This window comes from Vombatus ursinus, unplaced genomic scaffold (assembly GCF_900497805.2).
Source record: "Vombatus ursinus unplaced genomic scaffold, bare-nosed wombat genome assembly UNPS02014906.1, whole genome shotgun sequence".
In the NCBI taxonomy this organism is placed as follows: domain Eukaryota; kingdom Metazoa; phylum Chordata; class Mammalia; order Diprotodontia; family Vombatidae; genus Vombatus; species Vombatus ursinus.
In genome coordinates, this window is record NW_020954684.1 from 600,866 (window position 1) to 622,792 (window position 21,927).

Below are 21,927 nucleotides of genomic sequence, written 5' to 3' on the forward strand. Positions count from 1 at the left end.
TTTTCTTTTTGCTAATATCTCTGAGTCTCTGATTCATTGATAAGGGTCTCTGTACTCCACACATAATGAACTTCACTTTTAACTGAACCAAACAAGGGAAGATTAAACATAGATACAAACACACAGACACATACATGCGCATAAAGACACCAAGAGGTAATTCTGAGATAGAAGTCATTTATTGTTGTTTCTCATTGGATTCCTTCTTTTTTTTTAAGTTGAAAATAAATTTTAATTGATTTTAATCTGGAAGATATGTTTTTCAGATAGACTGGTATTTCTCTTTTTAAAGTCACATATAATGTCCAACTGCAGTAATGCCCAATTCAACAAGGAAGTATTATGATTTTTTCCTGAAAACTCACCTTTATAATAATAGCCAGCATTTTAAAGTTCACAAAGCACTTTACAGACGTTATCTCATTTTATCCTCACCACAATCCTGGAAAGTAGATGCCATTAGTATCCCACACTACAGATGAGGGAACTGAAGCAGAGACTGAGGGGCAGGGTGATACAACTAGTAAATGTCTGAGGTCATGTTTGAACTTGTCTTCTTGACTTGAGGTTCAACCCTCTTTCCACTATGCCATCTACTTATTGATCTCACAAGAAGAAAATGACTTCTCCATCTGATGTTTCTCTTATTACCTTTTCCTTGGGAAGTGGGAGAAAGGGGGAAGGGGCTCGCTCATTGGATTTCTTGATCATTATTGAGTCTAGTGCAAATTTCAAGAAGCTCTTGCTGTTTCTTTTCCAATTTTTTTCTTGTAGAGCAAGGGTGATAAAGTTAAGGGGCCCATAGTCACAAAACTGGAGGGCTGTCCAAACCAAATTAAAATGTAATTGGGAAATGTTTAGCAAAGTAAATAAAAATATGATAAAATATAGATAATGCTAATTCATGGTTTTCTAAGTCAATATGTGGCCCACACACATCCATTTCTAGAATTCTCATTTCATTTGTACCATTTAAGAATACTTCTTTTTTATTTCTTCTAGTAATTCTAGTTGCTCTTTTGATTAAGCTTTTCTTTTTTTGCTTTTTTGCTTTTTTCCTTTTTTAAGTCTTTGCTTGTAGATATGGAGTTACTCTTTTCTTCTGGCTTTGTGTGTGTCTGGCTCCATAAGAGCTCTTTATTGTTGTTGTCTTTTATTATTTATTAATTCCTCCAGCTTTAGTTCCTGATTTGGAACTTTTTGTGAATCTCAGGTGCTGCATACTTCTGGAGGTAATGTTTGGAGTTTTGAATGGTCTTGATCTATTTTATCTGGACTCTCACTATTGTTTTCTCTGGGTACTGAGTACTGTGCTCTTCAAGAATCTCAGTGTTGGCTTAAGTCAGGGAGATGCAAACTTTCAGAAGCCTTAGGCAGACTGATCAGAGACATAGTCTTATTGCTGCCTGCCTGGTCTGAGCTTTGCAGGCTTCCCTACTCTGGTTTGGGTCTGGGCAATACAACTATAGGCTTGTCCCTCATTGGAGATCCAGTAGACAGTGCCTGTCAACTAGGAGAAAGGATCTACAGATTCAGAGTGACAGAACTATAGGCTCAGTCTAGTTGGTACTCCATGCCCTGGTTGCTCAGCAACAGACCCCAGCCCAGATCTATGGTCTATATCCTTGATGGACAATGGAGACATCCTTGAACTCCTGGGGGATAACCTCCTCTTGTCGTATAACCCAGAAAATTTCAGTCACCTTTTGTATGAGCAGTGGACCCCCTGCCTTGTAAATCTCAGCTGGAATAGAATCTATACCAGGTACTTTGCCACACAAGAAAAATCTAAATGGCATTCAAATCTTCTTCAGTTTGGAAATTTGGGTAGAGAGGGATTGACTTCAACCTGAGGTATACAGTCAATGGAAGTGTTCAACCCATCTCTCCAGGATCATGTCTTTATCGCTAATCAATGTGGCTCCATCAGCACTAAGTAGTTCAGAGGAACCATAGGTGGTTGGCCAAGATTTAGCCTTCAGGGCATCATAAAAGTGCTTTGAGGTGTTACTATCAGTATAAAACTGAATTTCATCTGCCTTCTTACTGAGCCAAGAATCCTGCCTCTCTCTAAACTTCATTTGCACTTTTGATAGAGTTAAATACCGCCTTTTTAGAGACAGATGAACTATCCTGCTGGTAAACCCTTTGAAGTTCTCGTTTTTTGTTTAGCAGCTTCTGAATTTCCCCATCATTTTCAGCAAACCAGTCTTGATGTTTGTGAGTGTTCTGGCCCAAATGAGAACCCGTGGTGCTGTACACCAAATAATTGAAAACTGCCGACTCCTTTACTACTCCAGTATTACCAACAGTGTGTTGGTTCAGCTCTCCCTCCAAGTTAGCAACAATCTGTTCTCACTCTGAGCAACTCTTTAATCTGTTGACATTACATCCTTTGGTAGCTGTCTTGCCTTGGGGCTTTTGTTGAATGTGAATATTTGGAGAAGATAAATCTATGATCCATCTAGCACACTGCACCACACATTGCCTTTGTCACTGTGTCACTCTCATTGCCTGTCAGTCTCTTCTTCTTACAATGGTATAGTCTATTAAATGCCAATGTTTGCCTTGAGGACACATCTGTGATGTTCTATTGCATTTAGGTAAATGGAAGATAGTGTTGGTGATAAAAAAGTCATGAGATGTACAAGTCTTCGGTAGTGAGTGACCGTTACTGTTGCTGTTTCTGACTCCATTCCTTCCAAGGACTCCTTGCCATGTCTGTGTTTACTCTTCCATTGAGGTCACCCAGAATTATAAGCTTGTCCTCTTTCAGCACATTCATATTGAGGGTCTCAGGTCTTCACAAAATTTTTCTTTTAACTCATCAAAGTTCATCATGGTGGGAGCACAAGCACTAATGATGGTGATACTGTCCTGCAAGTGGCAATTGCATTGTCATGATTCTATTGTTCACTTCTTTTGGGAGGCATACAAGCTTGTCGATTATTAGTTTTGATTGCAAAACCTATGCCAGCTTTACAGTGCTCCCCTTCACTGTGGCCATCCAGAAAAAAAAAAGTGTATCCAGCTCTGACTTTGGTAGGCTTTCCTTCACTTGCCAGCCTTGTTTCACTTAGGGTTGCTATTTGGATGTGATACCTGCTGCATTCTCTTGCAGCAAGAGTTGTTCAGGACTACTGGTTTTCATGTTGTCCGTAAGTGTGTGCACATTCCATGTTCTGATGGTGACTGAAACCATCTTTGCAAAAGTTTTTGTACTTTTTTTGTGTTTTGACCAAGGGTGGGGTCCCTGCCTGCCACGGTAAGCAGACCAGGGTTGGGTGAAGCATATAATTTTTAGGGTACCTTTTCTAGCCTCTACCTCACACCACACCAGGAGGTGGGCAGTAGGATCCTTTAAAAAGGCTCACACACCCAAAAGGCTGCTGAATCCCACTGTTGCTTCCAATAAGAAGACAACCCTATGGCCTGGGTCACCTGTGTGCATGGTTGTAATTACAGCTCCCATGTATCCACACCTGCTGCTTCATCATTTGCCTGTCGCCACAAGAATTTGAGATAAGTAAAAATGGCAAAATGGTATGGGTGAGGTCTTTTGATTTGTGTATAGATTGGATTTAAATGAGGCAGAGTTGTGTGAAGTCGTTGACCTCACTCTCTTTTCCAGAGTCATCACAGTCCAATGGCAAGAAAAAGTCAAGATGACTGATGATGGCTTGGGATGCAGTGGTTGACCTTGGTGTTTTCGATGTCTAACAAAGTTCTCAGCACTCCATAGACTACTTCATGACCATTTGGATGAAATTGTTCTCATCCACCCATTCTACTGGGGGATGTCTTCACATCTTGGGGTAGACACCCCCCCTACCTCAGTGAAGGGTTTGAGGCTACTCAGTTACCCTCAACCTGGTGTAGTCTGTTGAAACAATTTACTGGGGTGTGGCTGCTGTGCATGCTACAGCTTCTTGGAGCCACAGGTAAGAGTTGGAGAATCAGGTGGACATCAGCAGTGGAAAGCAGACCTGAAAAGGACTTAGCAGCCCTTATACCAGAGGTACTAGTCTTCCCTGAAAACACCCTATAACCCATATGGCATATAGTAGGTAATATATAAATGCTCTATATAAATGCTAGCTATCATCATCATTAGTAATCATAATAATAATATTATTTCCCATGCTAGATGGTTCTGTACCAGCTTTCCTACCTGAAACCTCCCTAGTGCCTATAGGCTTTCTTCCTGCCAATCTGGGCTTGAAAAAATGATCCACTGCAGCTCTTCCTTGGATTTCTTCAACATTACTTAGTCTGGTACTTTTCCTTGATTTTTGTTGGATGTTTGTGGAAAGAGGCTGTACTGCTTCCTCCTACTTGACCATCTTTGTCAGAATCTGCCTCTATTTTTTGATGGAAATTATAATGATGATGATGGGTTATCTTTTTATGATTTCAGAATCTGTTAATGCATGCTTAGTAGTCTTTTGTGTCTTGAGTTTTTGTCTCTTGTGGTAGAAGACGTGACTGTCCTACCCCTGATATCTATTTTGTACATTGATTGTCTTTTCCTGAGAATGGACTCTATTGATACTTTTTAGAAATGCCTTAGATATGATCTTTGGTTTTTTTTGGACATTCTCTGCCATTGTAGAACTCTGGAGTGAGAAATAATGATCCAGAGAGCATGAAAAAAGCCTGACTTTCCCTGTAGGGTCAGATTGCCCCTAGGAAGAATCTCAGGTCTGTGTAAATTCAGATTAGGGGCCTCCTTTCCGGGAGGAGACCCGCTGGGCTATAAATGACATCTCCCATTGATATAACTAACAGCAAGGTTAATTGTGATCATTATAATTTATATATGTGTTTACAATGGTGTCAAATCTCATGAGGCAGTTAGTGGCTCATTGGATAGAACACTGGGCCTGAAGTCAGGAAGACCTGAGTTAAAATCCAGCCTCATACATATGCTAGCTGTATGATCTTGGGCAAGTCACTTAACCTCTGTTTGCCTCAGTTTCCTCAACTGTAAAATGGGAATAATAACAGCACTTATCTTTCGGGTTGTTGTGAGGATTGAATGAGATACTTATAAAGTGCTTAGCACAGTGCCTGGCAGATAGTAGGTGATATATAAATACTTATTCCTTTCTCTTCCTTCCTCTTATTTCATGCTAGAAGAAGTCTTGGCCTGGGTTCTTGCTGAAATATGGCAGGTACATAGGTGCCTTTCAAACCTGGAGGTGAAGAGAGAAACAGTGTGCTCTCATTCTGATGAAAAGAGTGAGTACAGGTGAAAGAAGGGAAAGGTTCTAATTTTTCTGACGAGTGTAAGCAGCTCTGATAGGGGAGGAAGAACCCTGGAAAATATAATCATAGGTTCCCTTTTTTCTTTCTCTTGACTGGAATTTTTTCTGCTTAACTTGAAGCTTCTAATCAATCACAAGCCTCAGAATGAGGCCTGTGTTCACTCTGATACCCAGCAACCCATCTTGCTTTAATTAAAGTAAAAAGAAATTCTGAACTGGGTTTTTGGTAAACATCCTTTCTTTTGGTATATAACTGAATTGGACCATGGGAGAGAAAACTATTTATTATGGGCTGGGCTTGACTCCTATTCCCCTCCTTTTCCTACAAACCACGTGATTTCCCCAAAACTACATGCAAATGCATTTTGTTACACCCCCTTTGGCTAGGAAGAGAGGATTGCACAATGACAAAATTCCCCCCGACCTTTTAAAAAAAAATCTCTGTCCTCCACACAGACCTCAATAAAGGAACTCAGGCCAGGGATGAAGTGGGGAGTGCCTGTTTCAAAAGCAGAGGGAGCTCTAAGATTAAAACTGAATCCTGTTCTTCCTGCTCCATGGTCTCCTAGCCCCTCCTTGTATAGCTTAGGGATTTGAGAAATAGGCACGTTGAGGGGGAATGGTAGAAACAGGACACAGAAGGACAGAGAGGCTGGCTGAGAGAGGCAAAGGGAACACTAAGCTCCCTGGTTGTCCCCTGTACTTGTCTGCACGTGCCTCCTAAGATGACTACTTGCAGAAGTAAGGGAAACTGATCAACTCTTCCCCATCAGCTCCAGAAGGTAAAAACCTTAAAAACAAGTGATATGAACTCCAATATGGAGAATACCTTCAATAGAATGCTTTTGGTCTTTAGGCAAAGAAAAGGGATAGGAGCTTCCTCTTCCTTCTCAACCTGGGGCCATTTGTCTTGGGTCAACCCCAACCCTATTCCATCGCACAGTGACCCTTGTTGACAGGATGATATGCATTTTGAATAAACTAAGAGAATATTGTTACTTTAAGATAGAAGGGAAAGACTGAAAAATAAAACAAGAAATGAGAGAGAAACCTGTTCTCATTCCTTCTTCCATAATTTCTTTTGATTACTTTCCCATTTTTCCTTTCCTATCTACCTATCCAGCTCTGTTTCCATCCAATATATGGGGGCAAGGTTTTTGTTTTTTGTTTGTTTGTTTAATGCTACCATCCCACTTGTCTGCCTTTTACCAACAGATTAGCAGAGAGGGCTGGGGTAAATTTCAAGGTGTACTTTATTTCAATCCTGAAGGAATCAATAGTGATACATATCATTAGAATTTCATAATTAGATATAGTTAAGAGAGATGGTCTAATATGAAAAAGTGAATCAAGGAATCAAAAGTCCAGGGAGAATGTGCTCCAGATGCTTTGTGATATAGGGATTTTTTTTTTTAATTTGGGAAGGGGTACTGTGTGCTGTGAGGGCATAAAGGATGAGGAAAGTCATAAAACGTGAGTCAGAATAACAGAGAAGCTGAAGAATAGGGAGAAGAGCTGAATCAATTAACAGATGTTGCTTAGGAGAAAGTTACCTCAATCTTAGTGGTCAAGCTGGGAGAAGAGAGAAACAAAACGTGACAGAAGGACAAAGTCTAGAAAGTTAAAGGCTGGAAAAATGTGGGAGGTGGGTAAAATATGGGTAGTACTGCTTGGTAGAACCTGAATGTTGGTATCAATATGAAAGTGTCATTGAACTCCAAGTGACTCTCACTCCTAAGGCAGGTTTGCTCACTCAAATACAGTGAAACCTATCCCTTCTCTGAGCTCCAAAATCCAGAGGTGGAGAGAACCCGAGCTGAGAGATGTCCAGCTTCTCAGGACCTATCAAATCAACAGGCATATGGTAAGTGGTGAAGAAGCCCTAGAGATGTTTTTCCCACTACTTGTGTCCTTCCTGTCTCACATTCTGTTTGTCTGTCTTTCTCCCTCTCTCTCTATCCTTCCTCTTCTCCTCCCGGTCTTTGCTACCCTCTCTACCTCCTTTGTCTCTCTCTACCTCCTTTGTCTTTCTCTTCTCTTTTCCTACTCTTCACCTCCCCCTCATCTCTTTATTTTCTCCATGTCTTCTCCTTTCTTGGGAGAAGGAACATTCCCAGGATCCCTCATAGGTTCCCAAAGTGGGTGATACTGCCTCCTGGGGGTACTGGAATGATCTAGGGGGGTGGTAGTAGCCTCGGGTGCAATTGGGGAGCATTGAATATAAGGGAGTGGTAGAAGCATAAGGAAAGAAGAGAATATAAGAAAATTTTGAAAAACCATTTGAATGGGAAAAATGTTCATATGGAAAGCATATTTCATCTGTTTTGTAACAGAGTTAAAGTTGTAGTGATTACATTATTTTCCAAATAAACACACAAAATGCAAGTTATAACTGATCCACAGTCAAGTCTGCCAACGGGTCTTAACAAGCAAGTATTGGCAGGCAAGCAAGTCTCGAATTGTCAGGAAATCCAGCATACATCAGCAGGAATATACACTTGTAATGACTTGTTTACAAAATTATACAGTTACATGATGCAATTTTGCATCATCAAAATTTCAATGCAGAGAAAAAGCCACAAATTTATAATAAATTATCAAATTTAAGATGCGTCATTAAAAAAACATTTTTTGAAATGACACAAATTAAAAAAAAACAACATTAAAGAGTTAAAGAAAGTAGATTTCCAGGGGGGCACTGAGTGATTTTTTTTTTTTAAAGGGAGCAGGAGGCCAAATAAGTTTGGGAACCTCTGAAACAGTTCAGTTCAATAAGATGTGTTAAGTAACTATTTCTTGCCAAACACTGTACTAGATGCTGCTGATAGGAATGTCTTTTCCCTACTCTCAAGGAGTTTGTATTTTACAGATTCTATTAACTGTGCTATAGAAACTGCAGGAAAGAAAAATCTTGTATTTGGAGTAAAATGGCAGGTTTAAATCCCTGGTTTATCATTACTACTTATATGACTTTGGGCAAGTTAATTAACCTCACTGAGCCTCAGTTTCCTCATTTATAAAATGTGAAGGACCTATAAATTTCCTTTCCGGTTCTCAGTCTATGATCCTATGATCTGAAAAGGTTAGTCCTGTTCACCATCATCTGGCTCCCCAGCCTGTAACTCCCTTCTCTGTCCATCACTACTCTATGTGTTGTCTTTCCAATCAGAGTGTAGGCTCCTTTGGTGGGGGGAGCTTTTGTATTTGTATCCCTAGCACTTACCAGGGGGCATCGTGCTGGCCCTGGAGTCAGGAAGACTCCTTTTTGTGAGTTCAAATCCAGCCTCAGACATGTACTAGCTGTGTGACCCTGGTCAAGTCACTTAACCCTGTTTGCCTCAGTTTCTTCACCCGTAAATGAGCTGGAGAAGGAAATGGCAAACCACTCCAGTATCTTTGTCAAGAAAACCTCAAATGAGGTCACAAAGCATCAGATGTGACTGAACAACAAATACCATGCCGTGCTTAATAGATACATTTCATTTAGAGTCAGAGGAATTACCTATGTGACCTTTTATTTTTGGAAGAGGGTCTGGATCTGTGACTTAATTGATCTGGGGGGTTCCTGGTGAGGAAACTCCATTGATGCTGAGTGGTGTCTGTAATGAAATTTATAATCTTAGAGGGGCAGCTAGGTGGCACAATGGATAGAGTACTGGCCTTACAGCCACGAGGACCTAAGTTCAAATCCAGCTTCAGAGACTTACTAGCTGGGCAAGTCACTTAACCCTAGTTGCCTCCAAAAAAAAAAAAAAGGAAATTTATAATCTTAGAGAATTTCCTGGGGACATTGAGTGGTCAGGTGACTTATCCAAGGTCATACAGTCTGCACATATCAGAGGCAGGACTTGACCTCGCTTCATGCCAACTCCTAGGCTGTCTATTCATTGTGCCACACTAACTTCAGGTGACCTTATCCTTCAGACATATATAGTGCACCCTGATGGTTCTATATCCCTCCTAGTCACCACAGCCTTCCCTCTCTCAAATGACCTTATATCTACTTGTATCTGAGATCATAGGATCATAGGATCATAGGATCACACATAAATATATAGCTGTAAGAGAGTACAGTAGCCATCTAGCTCATCCCACTCATCCATCCATCCATCAATGATAGTCACCTGGGATGCAGGATTACCTGAAGCATGAGTGAAGAAATTTGTCACCACCAGCTTACCCCTCATAGTTAACCTAGATTTTGATGCATATATATTCTATTTTCTAAGAATATATATACATATATATTTTCCAGTAGAGTGTAAGATGTTGGAGGGCAAAGACTGTTTTGTTTTTGTACTTATATTTTCAGTGCCTTGTGCATGGTGACCATTTAAATGTTTGTTGAATTGACTATAGGGTCTGAATTTCACTCTTTTCATCCCCTTGAGAGAGCCTGATATTGCCACAAATCAATAGAAATGCTTAGAGATTTGACATCTAAGGGGTCTTGACTATGACCTATTTTTTTCTGATATTTTATCCTTTCTAACATGAAGCTGGCTATCCTTATCTTTTCCCTGTGTCCTGTGACATTACTTGTTTCCTAATTATTCTCAAGATAAAATTTACAGTGCCAACCCCTGGGCAGATAGGTCACCCCTCTGTGCCTTTTTCTAGGTGTGTTGTCTTGTTTGCAGTCCTGGCATGGGCTGAGGAGACCTCCATGTATGGGGAAATTTTGTCCCCTAACTACCCCCAAGCATATCCCAATAATGTACAGAAGATCTGGAACATCACAGTTCCTGACGGATATGGCGTCCGTCTCTACTTCACTCATCTGGACATAGAATTGTCAACCAACTGCGAGTATGATTCAGTGAAGGTATTGTATAGGTACAAAAGTACCGAGACTAAGGGCTTGGAGCAGGGAAGGAGAGGGAGGGATTGTAAAATGGAGGAACCTTATGGGAAAGGAAATCTGGTTCTTCGTCCTTCTTTCAAATCCTTATATCTCAGAACATTTTCTATTCTTTGGTTCCCTAATTCTGTACCTCTTTTGAATTCTCTCCATAGATCATATCAGGAGACCTTGTGGAAGGGGTACTCTGTGGGCAGAAGAGTAGCAAGAACCCCAGTTCTCCAATAGTGAAGGAGTACCATGTCCCACATAACAGCCTCCAAGTGATCTTTGAGTCAGACTTCTCAAATGAAGAGCGTTTCACAGGATTTGCTGCTTACTATGTTGCCGTGGGTATGGCCAAATATCTCCCTATCAGTGTCTTGTTATAATATTCCAACTTTAGTGTCTGAATTATGAACAGGCTAATAACAAATTCATGAATCAGGATTCTATTCATAATTTTTATAAAGGAAAATCATTAGTTAGTTCTACCTCTATTACTCCTACTGGTATGTGAAAGTCTTGACTTAGCTTGACACAGCTTTGTGTTGTGAGACACTAGTTTTACATTCAAACACACTTGGGGAATTCTAATATATTTTCGTATAAGGAACTCGCCATTGAGACATTTAAAAAATTTCATTAAATCAAATAAATTATTATTTTATCAAGCTAATAAATCTGCTAATTGTACTTTCCTACTACAGACTTTAACAGGGTGTCTGATCTTTAAGGTGTCATATTTAGTGTTACGTACTTCTTCCTGACAGATATTTGAGACATAAAGGCCTCAGACATGGTAAACCTATTCATCCCTGTGCTATATTATTAGTTCCTGGCCCTAGGAAACATAGTAGTATGAATTAAGACAAGGGCAGTAGTATGCAGACTGAGGAGCCCAGGACAGCATCAAAGAGCATGTAAAGTACTTCTGCAAAGGCTTAAAAGATATCTCTTCTTGTTATGCAGGGTTACGCCCTACCCCTAATCTTGCAGGTTTTAGTTAAACCTCATTCTTTTATATAGGTCTCCATTCTCAACTTCCATTCTCTCCCTGTTACTTTCAGATATAAATGAATGCACAGACTTTGAAGATGTCCCTTGTAGTCATTTCTGCAACAACTTCATTGGTGGTTACTTCTGCTCCTGCCCTCCGGAGTACTTCCTCCATGATGACATGAAGAATTGTGGAGGTGAGCTATTCATCCATCCATCCATCAATGATAGTCACCTGGGATGCAGGATTACCTGAAGCATGAGTGAAGAAATTTGTCACCACCAGCTTACCCCTCATAGTTAACCTAGATTTTGATGCATATGTATTCTATTTTCTAAGAATATATATACATATATATTCTAGAATATATGTTAGAATATATCTTCTAATTTCTAAGCACTTGTAGGGAAGAAACACCCTAAGGTAAACAAGGCCAAAGGAGAAGGTTAGAATATTAGCTAAGGGAGAACCTTCAAACATGGTCAGGTTCAGGTCCTCAAAAGATTCTACCCTTATCATAGGCAGATTAGTAGGGACCTCATTATGGTTTGGCATCTTTAATGAGGATTGTGACTCTAATTGATGTTGTGCCATCAGGAAATTAATGGATATAGATCCTAATTAGGACCATGGATTTGTTTTGAATGAAAGGTAATCAATTTATAAGAGTAAGATTAAGAGAAGATGACAAGATTTCCTTTCATTCCACTGATTTTCTCCTTTCTCCCTTCTCTGTTTTGAAGTGAATTGCAGTGGGAATATGTTTACTGATCTAGCTGGGGAGATTACCAGCCCTAACTATCCCAGTTTATACCCTGAGAACTCCCGCTGTGACTATCGGGTGTTTTTGGAGAAAGGCTTCCAAGTGGTGGTGACTATTAAGAGAGAAGATTTTGATGTGGAAGCAGGTGATTCAGAAGGAGACTGTCCGGACAGCCTGCTTGTGCGTGGTAGATGATTACTTTTGTTTTCCTTCCATGCAGGATTTCTCCCTTGAAAACAAATCTTTCCTTCTTTCAGTTTCTTTCTTGCATATTTTTCTTTCATTCTTTTCCTCTTTTATGTTGTAGCAAGTGTACTCCCAGCTTGAAAAACCAGCCAGGCCAGCTACATATCCTCCTCAGGACTTTGGAGGGTCTCCTAAAGGGATTTGGGGAATCTCTTCTCTACTGTCATTGACTCAATCCCCCACCAGTTATGTCCTTCCCTAATTCTTAAGTGCCTGTGACTGTAGTCCCAATTCCATTTAACCACTTAACACTAATCAGCTTTTTGAAGGGGATATTCATTTAAAAGACAAAAGTACAAATAAGTATGTCAAAGTAAGTATACTCTGTCCCATACCACCTTGGTCTCTGGGGAGAGTGGACTCACACACATATTTTCTACATGATATTTGTCATTCCCACTGAGTTCCTATCTGGACAAGGCACTGCTGCTAGATTAGTTTTCATCTCAGCTACTGCTAAGTTAGGTCCTAAAGGTCACTCTTGAAGGTCACATCTTGCTCCATGGGGCATTGATACTGAACTTGCTGCAAAACCTGGATGCCAGGATGCCCAATGTTCCCTTTCATGACCTCTCACAAAACTAGAATCTCCAGTTCCCTCATCTAAAACAGAAAAGTAAGTTAAAGCAAAAGTTTGAGGCCAAATCTAGGCCTGGGGTGAGAGGGAGGCCCAAAGCCTCTCTCCTCACAGCAGTTTCTCTCACTGGGCAGTCAGCAAAGGACTCAAAGCAAGGGAGAACATCTGAAGAGAAAGTAGCCTAAGAGAAAAATGAGCCTGAATCTCTGTTCCCTAGTACCTTTTGGAGGATCTCCAGATTCCAGCTATCTAATTAATCAAATCTTTATTAGGTGCTTACTATGTGCCAGGCACTGTGCTAAGCACTGGGGATACAAAAAGAGGTAAAAAAACAATCAAAAAGTCTTCTTCTGCACACATGGTTAGGAGAATAGAACTAGTTACGCAATGCCTACACATGCTTAAGTCTTTACAAGGGACTTCCATTATAAATCATCACAAGTCTCCCAGGAGCAGGCTCCCTAGCCTCTTCTACTGACATGTAGCAAGTAGCAGACTCTATTGCACAATGTTTACTTTTTTTTTTATATGCCTTACTCTCTACCTCTTTTCCTTCTTTCCTTTCTGTCTCTCCTGACTCATTCTCATTTATTTTTTCCTCCCAGTTCACTGCAGGAGGTCAGCAGTTTGGGCCCTACTGTGGTAATGGATTTCCTGGGCAGCAAATAATTGAAGCCAAGGACAATGTTCTTGATATCGTATTCCAGACTGATGAAACAGGGCAAAAAAAGGGCTGGAAACTTCGTTACTATGGAGACCGTGAGTAACCACGGAAGCTGTTCCTATGGGTGCTTGTATCCAAGTAACATTCCTATGCCAGATACTTGAGGAATAGATACATAGACATATAGACACATTAATAGAGAGAGATGTAGAGACACATCATTACATCGGATGCCAAAAGGATAGAAAGCCTGAAGTGGGTTAAGGAGTACCTTCCAAAAAGTGTAGTATTTCTCTCAAATCCTTAAAAATTGTTTAATTCCTATGGGAGTCCCAAACTCCCGAAGTGATCCTGGAAATGCCTCAGTATCCAGGAGTCCTCCTACTCAGGTATACCTACCTGTCAGCTCATACCTTTCGTTTGTATTCTGGATAAGAGATCATGGGAAACTAAACCAACCTATGAGGAGCCTTTGGAGAGTGATGCTAGATTCTCTTAGACATTTACCCCTTTGACACATTAGGTACCAGAAAAGAGGTGGTGGGTACGTGAGAAAAAGTGGATGATGGGGGAATATAATAGTACAATGTTATAGAAGAAAGTAGAAACTGAAATTATGTTTAATGGTTGGATGAATTAAGGCAGGAAGTCAGGCACCTAAATGTTTATGGAATAGAATTGCTTTATTAGCTAAGATGTTAGAAAGATGGATTGAATGGATTGGATTCACAGATTGATGTCTGGCTAGTAGATAGATGATAAGGTGATACTGAGAGGCAATATGGTACCTGGTCCTGCCTGTGCTGCTTAATAAACTGTCCTTTGTCAAATCACTTAACCTCTATGGGCCTCAGTTTTACCATCTGTAACATGGGAAATACAATAGAACACTATGTTTGGAGGTAATGAGTTGTTATAGAAGTATGTTTTTATTAAATAAAGCAAATAGATCAGAGAAATATGTTATTTTAAAGACAGGTGATTCTCAAACTTTTTGTTCATTAATGTTTTCTTTTCTGTTGCCACCGTTTTCCTTCTAAAGCAATGCCATGTCCTAAAGAATTCACAGCCAACTCTGTTCAGGATCCTGTAAAAGCCAAATATGTGTATAAGGATACTGTGAAGATAACTTGTCTGGAAGGGTTTGAAGTGGTGGAGGTAAGCTGCCTTCAGGGGCCTGTCCCATGTACCCTTCCCTCCATTCAAGGCAATCACTACCAAGTTGTTTCCAAGGTTTTAGCCTCCATGGCTGTTTCTAAAGAAGGCATAGACATTTCTTTTACCACTGGTGTAGCCCAAACATGTTTCCTCTGAGTATTTAATCTGCCCTTGAGAGAGACTGAGCTCCCCCCACTTCTGCTGCTCCTTTGTTTGTCATTCTATTCACTGAGTTGGAATGGAAATCAACTGTGAAGCTACATCTGGGCTGCTTTGGGTCTCTCCTTGTTAAAATTGGTGACGGTTCTTCACTGAGCACCAGGATGGGACTCCCTCTGGTACTCTGACTTCCCCACATCCCTCCTAATTAATGATGGTTCTTGTTACTCTTTAGGGAAGAGTCAGCTCAACCTTCTTCTATTCTACTTGTCAAAGTAATGGGCAGTGGAGTAATTCCAACCTAAAATGCAAACGTAGGTAACTGAGTGGGTTATCCTCCAAAATGGGATTGAGGGCATAAAACTACTTTCCCTCAGATTAGAAGAGGAGATGGATTGAGTTTTAGACATCTAGACCCAGAGACTTTATTGGGCCCTAGGACAGAACTGACCCTAAGCCAGGTGAAACACAGAAGGACAATGGGATTGTCCTGAGTGTCTGTTTGTTTCTACCATCCCAGCACATCAGCACATCACCAGAGAGAGAGAGAAATCTAATGGGGTAATAGTTATTTGGGCTGCAAAGTTTTATTCTTCAGTGGGGGTAGAATAAGGAAAACCAGATAAGGAAACCCACAGGATAGGAGAATAGGATAGGAGAATCATCTCAGATATTTGAAGACCTCAAAAGGCAATGGAGTCTATGGGATTGAGGGTTAGAGTTGATGTCATCACTGTTACTGGGACAGGGTGGCTACCCTGATGACCCCGTCCTGATTTTCCCTTCTAGCGGTGGACTGCGGCTCTCCCGAACCCATTAAAAATGGGAAAGCAGACGATACAGAAAATACCTTGTTTGGGACTGTGATTCAGTATACCTGCAATGAGCCATATTATTATATGAAGACCGAAGGGACTGGTAGGTTTTTCCTTTGGGGGAGAAGTAGTAAAAATGAAGACATTAAGAAGTGGGTTTTTCTTGGGATTAAAAGGGCAAAGAGGAGGCACAGTGATATAGTGGATGAGGCACTAGGTTGGGGATCAAGAAGACATGGGAACAAGTCAAACCTCAGATAATTGCTAGCTATATGACCCAGGGCAAGTTACTTAACCTCTCTCTGCCACAGTTTCTTTATCTGTAAATGAGAGGGTTGGATTTGGTGAGTTCAGAGGTTCCTTTCAACCACAAATCTGTGATCTTCCAATCCTATAAATTCTTGACAATGTTGCTGTTTTCTTCACTGTCTTAGAATATAATTCTTATATATGAACTGTCAGTTGGTCAAGTCCAAATAGACATTTATTAAATGACTACTACATACTAAGCTCTGTGCTTGGGGATATAAAAAGATGCAAAGATGTTGCCTGCCCTCAAGGAGTTTACAATCTAATGGGGGAGACAATCTGCTAACAACTTTGTGCAAGCAATAGAAATTGAAGATAATCCATGGAAGGGAGGCATTAGCATTATGGAGTATCAGGAAATGCTTCACATAGAAGATGAGATTTTAGTTAGGACTTGAAGGAAGCCAGGTAAGCCTTTTTAGGGAGTTTAGATGGGGCAGCTAGGTGGTGCAGTGAACAGAGCACGGAGTCAGGAGGACCTGAGTTCAAATCCAACCTCAGACACTTAACTAGCTATGTAACCCTGGGCAAGTCACTTAACTCCCATTGCCTCCAAAAAAAAAAAAGTTTAGGCACAAAAGGCAAAAGAACTGGAGTCCTTCAGATAAGTTCAAAGACTCATAGAAGTATAGAATCTTAGAATTCTAAAGGAGCTTTGAGTTTTGTCATCCAGCTTCCTACTTGGAACAGGAATCTGTTTTTTATAATATATAGTTAGTCCTACTCTGGATGAATTGTTTGATCTGAAACCCAGGGATTTATAGACAAATGCCTACAACTGCAAACCACCCTTACTCTGACTGAAGAGCCTTTTTTGCAGGACAGTCTGGTCTTTGTAGTGCTTTATGGAAGGTAACATGAGCCACAAAAGACATCTGACTCCCTTTTCCCCTCTCACATCAAGTATGTTCACAGCCTTCATCATAATGCAATGCCTCCCCTTCTTCTTTCCCTCCCCTATGATCTTGTATCCTGCTGTGAGAATACAGACTGGTATGTCAGGGAAAAATCTCCAACCACTTTCCTGTCCTGAGACCAGAATCTGCAGAAGGTTGAATGTCTAGACTCTAGACCCTCCTCTTGTGGGTCCAGGTGTTTATGCTCTGGTCCTTGTCTTTATAATGCCCGCCCCTAGGGAGCCTGGAGCTCTAATGAGGAGATTCAATACTGAAACGGCTATGCCTTCCTTGTTGATTTTAGGGGAATATCGTTGTGCTGCCAATGGGACCTGGATGAACAAGGTGCTGGGCATGGAGCTGCCTCAATGTGTAGCAGGTAAAAGAGTACTGGGTATAAGATATAGTATTAATAATCAATTAAGAAAATAATATTACATTAATAATCAATAATATTAATCAAATATATAACATGAAAGAGTGCTGGGTATAAGATATAACACTGGTGGATATGGTCAATTATGATATTAATATTAAATTAATAATATTGATTATTAATGAATATAATATAATATAAAAGAGTGCTGGGTAAAATATATGCAATAACTGTGGTAAAAAATAAGATGGTGGGTGGAGGGAGGGTGGAAGCACAGCTTACTAGAAGAAGCTGCAAAGTGTCTCATGGCTCCAGGGATTCTGTCATGTCCTGTCTATGACTTCTAGTGTTTGGAGAAATGAGCCTGTTGGTGCTACAGTAAATTATCTCCTGGGAGAGAAAGCCTAGAAACTTTGGGACCCCTAGAGTGGTCCCATGTGACATGATGTCTATGTTAGGGTGTGAGAATTCTGGGCTTCTGAGACCTGAGACAGAATAAATGGGCCTATGGAAGTCACAATGGTGCATGCAGTAGAAAGTGTGCTGAATTTGACATCAGAGAATGGAAGGAAATGGTAGAGAATTAGCATTTGTAAAGCACCTACTATGGGCCAGGCATTGTGCTAAGAGGTTTTTACAAATACTATCTCATCTGATCCTCCTAAGAACCATTCAAGGTAGGTGCTATTATGATCTCCATTTTACAGTTGAGGAATCTGAGGCAGATACAGGTTAAGTGGACTTGGGTTCCAGTCCTACCCCTGATGTTTATGCTATCTTGTGTGATATTGAGCAAGTTCCACTCACTTCTCTGGCCTCAGTTTCCTCACCTATACAAAGAAGGGGTTGGACTAGATGGTCTCCATGGTCCTTCCCAGATCTAAATCTATGATGTCACCTAGTAAGGGTGAGTGTTGAAATCAAAACCAATCAATAGGAAATGGAGCGACAAGTGGGTATGGGTGGAGAAGAGATAAGCCAGTTCTATGCTTTTCATCACAACTTCTAGGTTGAGCCATTGTTTTGGCAGAGAAACCAACCTATAGTCAAGGATGATCAGGAGCCAGCTTCTTTCTCTTTACCCATTTGTTATTGGGGGTAATTTATAGTACTTTCAGTTGATGTGAAATCCAGTCTGCCTGAGGAAATGGATAAAATGTAGGGTCTAAAGAGTCTTCATTATAGGCTGGTAATAGGATGAGAGTGACTGAGCATCAGTTTGAAGCCAATATCTTTTTAATAGTACTTTGCTAACATATCTTTCTTTGTTCCCTAGTCTGTGGAGTTCCCAGTCAGCCATTTGCAGGAACCCAGAGGATTTTTGGGGGTATTAAGGCAAATATTGGCAGTTTCCCCTGGCAAGTTTTCTTTCAGACTCCAAGAGCTGGCGGAGCCCTCATTGATGACCATTGGGTGTTAACTGCTGCCCATGTGGTAGAGGGCAACTCCAACCCTATTATGTACATGGGAACCACCAGGGTCCATAATGCAGATCTGGAGAAGGCCCAGATGCTCATTGCTGATGGTGTCTTTCTCCATCCGGACTGGAAGCCCGTTGGTGATCTAGAGACAAGGAAGAATTTTGACAATGACATTGCACTGGTGCGTCTAAAAGACCCAGTGAAACTGGGGCCTAATGTTTCTCCTATATGTCTGCCAGACAGTTCATCGGATTATGACCTGGAGTTTGGGACCCTGGGATTGATCTCAGGCTGGGGCCGAATAGAAAGACGTAGAATTGTTGTTGAACTTAGAGGGACAAAGTTACCTGTGGTCCCCATGAAAAAGTGTGAGTCAGTAGAAAGTGACTCCAGAATAGATACCAGAACCTTCAGTTTTACCGATAACATGATTTGTGCTGGAGGAGAGAAGGGGAGTGATAGTTGTGAAGGAGACAGTGGTGGGGCCTTTGCTGTACAAGTCCCTAATGAAAAGAAAACCAAATTCTATGTGGCTGGCCTGGTGTCCTGGGGACCCAAATGTGGTACTTATGGGATCTATACTAAAGTAAAGAATTACATTTCCTGGATTGAGAAGACCATGCAGGAACATAGGATCTCTGATCAGGATTAATCCATTCTTATATCACCCACCTGTCTTGGATGATCATAACCAGACTGCTGTCACTACGGGGAGTGTGAGCTGGAGAGACTGAAATGCTTATGGTGGGGGTGCATCATGTTTTTGGCTCTGAAATATCCATCAGAATGTATTCCTCTGTTGTAAGGGCACCTGATTGGTGATGTTCAACTATATATTCCATTATGACTACTCTTATCTTTGGAGACTTCTTTCTATTGATTTGTTTCATTCCTTTGATTGTTGCCTAATCCTGCCACCATGCAGAACATCCCAGAAAGAACTTTCTTACTTCTAATCCTGAGCCTTGCCAGTTATTATAGCTCTGATGTTAACAGTGACTGATGGAGATGCTGTTTACCCCCCCTGCACACCTCGTTCCTCCACTGAAAGTTATATTTAATGAATCATTCTTAACATCTAATAATTAGCCACAATAAAGTGTGATTCCACCCCAACTCAGGTGTTCCCTCATTCTTTCACAAGGACTCAGAATTAGCATCATAGAACCACAGTGGATGTGAAGGAGAGGGGGAGTGATTGACAGGAGGTCAGGCACACCCTTATTTACTTTTATAGGAATTAAATCAGCCACTTAATATTATTCTTGAGATCACACTTTACAGAGCATTGTACTAAGTGATGTTGTAGAGAAGGGCAAGGTAAAAGAATATCCCTCTTTCCAAAATTTGATTGAGAAATTAAAAGGTGATCCCAAATCAGGGTTTAGTGCTTCTGTGTTAAAATGTGAACCTTAGCTTTAAAGAAATATTTTGAATGTTTTATTGGAAGCCCATGGGGACATATATTCATTGACAGATGGGGTGAGATGGTGATCACCTTTAAGGGACATTATGTATATGATGAATGCTGGAAGTGGAGGTAGGAAAAAGGATGTGAGTCCACATTGCATAGTGTGTGCATATGGAGGTCAGAGTACAGCTGGTCTGATGATGCCATGATGGAGCTATAAAGAAGTGGCAGGGTTTTGTTTCTTTTTCTTTAAAAAAAAAGGTATTTCAGAAAGAAAAAAGTATCTGGAATAGATAGTCTACATACATATCCTGATGGAGAGTGAGGGAGCTGTGAAAAGTCTTTTTTCTGATTCACATTTTTATTATGAAATTAAATAGCTTTACTTTTTTGAGCAGTTTCCTTTTTTTTTGTGGGGGGGAGGGTGTCAGTTTTGTAATTTAATGCTTAAATGCAACTGTGATCTCCATGATGTGGATCCTCTCTCTAGGGATGCAGATGGCAACCCATCCTTGCCTACTCATATTATATGACTTTCGTCCCTATTCTCCCATAAATCCTCCGCAAAAGACCCACTTAATGAGCTGGAAACCCTGCCCTACTTCTCTGGACACTTCTGGCAGCTTATGGGCTTGTGCCCACCACTTGACTGTACCATCTGCTTTTCTGATCACTTGCCATTTTTCTTATATTTTTCTTGATTGGCACTGTATTGCCACCTGCTTATGCCCACAATGCACCCTTCTATTGCCCTTTGGGTGATCCTCAACATTAATTCTTCAGACACTAGGGCATTCCATGACCTTTTAGCCATTAAGCAATGCTAACATTGATATTAATCACCAAAGGGTTAATAAACAAAATTATCTCCATCGTTATAATCTTTCAAGGAATCTTTGACATGTGCATGGGATATCCTTTGGAGAGGAGGCTTTAAGATGACATCTTGCTCTACCAAATCAAATACCTTATTGTTGTCGACATTCTTTCCACCTTTTGGTAAGCTGTGCCATTATAAATATGTATTCTCCTGTAGAACCCTGTTCTGAAAAGCCTGCACGTTCCCTTCTCATACCTTGATCAAGCATACCTTTGATGTGTGTTTAGATTATCCTTATATAATCTTTTCAGAAATGAGAGTTGTGAGTATTCTTTTGGTCAATTTTGGGGGGAATAATAATAAAATCTAAGCTTTTCTTTCAAAAGGTTATATCAATTCTTTTTTTTTAGACATTTCCCAATATTTCTTATCCCTTATCCCTCTTATCTCTTACCCTGTATTCTTTGTGACCTCCCTTGTCCCAAAGAAAGTTAAGCAAAACCAACTGATATAGAAACAATATCTGACAGTATATGCCACATCAGGTACCTGTAATTCCCCACCACTTTTTAATGATAATAGCTAGAATTTATGTATTGTTTTAATATTTGCCTCACATATATTATCTCATTTGATCCTCATAACAAGACTGTGAGATTAAGTGCTATTATTATCCCCATTTTGCAGGTGAGGAAACTCAGGCTGACCAAGCTCATATGACTTTCCCAGGGTCACACAGCTAGTAAATGTCTAAGGCTGAATTTGAACTCAGGTCTTACTGATTCCAGGTCCAGCGTTCTACCTCCCATGTCACTAGCTGTGACTTTATCAAGAGGAGGGAAGTATGTTTTATTATTCATCCACAGAAACCAGTATTAGTTATTGCCTTTGCAAGGCAAGGCAAGAAGCATTTGTTAAGCACTTAATATAAGCTACAAATTGTACTAAGCACCAGGGATACAAATGTAACAGTTTGTCTGGGCACGACCACATCAATCAATCAATCAATCTATCAATAAACATTTTTATGTACCTACTGTATATCAGGCACTGTGCTAAACACTGGGGATACAAAAAGAGGCAAAACACAATCCCTACCTTAAAGAAGCTCACAATCTACTGGGGGAGATGGTATGCAAAAATATATACACAAAGCAAGTTATATCCAGGATAAATAGGAAATAACGAGAGATGACACTGGAATA

The 21,927-nt window shown here is 40.5% G+C and overlaps 1 protein-coding gene across 3 annotated transcripts; it reads left to right on the plus strand.

The window, feature by feature from the left end:
- The first annotated feature begins 5,799 nt into the window (after positions 1-5,799).
- Positions 5,800-19,607, plus strand: C1S (complement C1s). Of its 3 annotated transcripts, none has more exons than XM_027843292.1 (12): positions 5,800-6,049; positions 7,007-7,131; positions 9,888-10,092; positions 10,284-10,461; positions 11,178-11,303; positions 11,851-12,050; positions 13,299-13,452; positions 14,400-14,515; positions 14,910-14,988; positions 15,464-15,592; positions 16,999-17,073; positions 18,347-19,607. In XM_027843292.1, the coding sequence occupies exons 2-12, from the start codon at positions 7,091-7,093 to the stop codon at positions 19,141-19,143; spliced, it is 2,100 nt and encodes a 699-aa protein (XP_027699093.1). In that variant the 5' UTR covers positions 5,800-6,049; positions 7,007-7,090; the 3' UTR covers positions 19,144-19,607. The 3 variants fall into 3 exon arrangements, with proteins under 3 accessions (XP_027699093.1, XP_027699094.1, XP_027699095.1); XM_027843293.1 differs by having other exon boundaries at positions 7,011-7,131; XM_027843294.1 differs by having other exon boundaries at positions 7,031-7,131.
- The last annotated feature ends 2,320 nt before the right edge of the window (positions 19,608-21,927 follow it).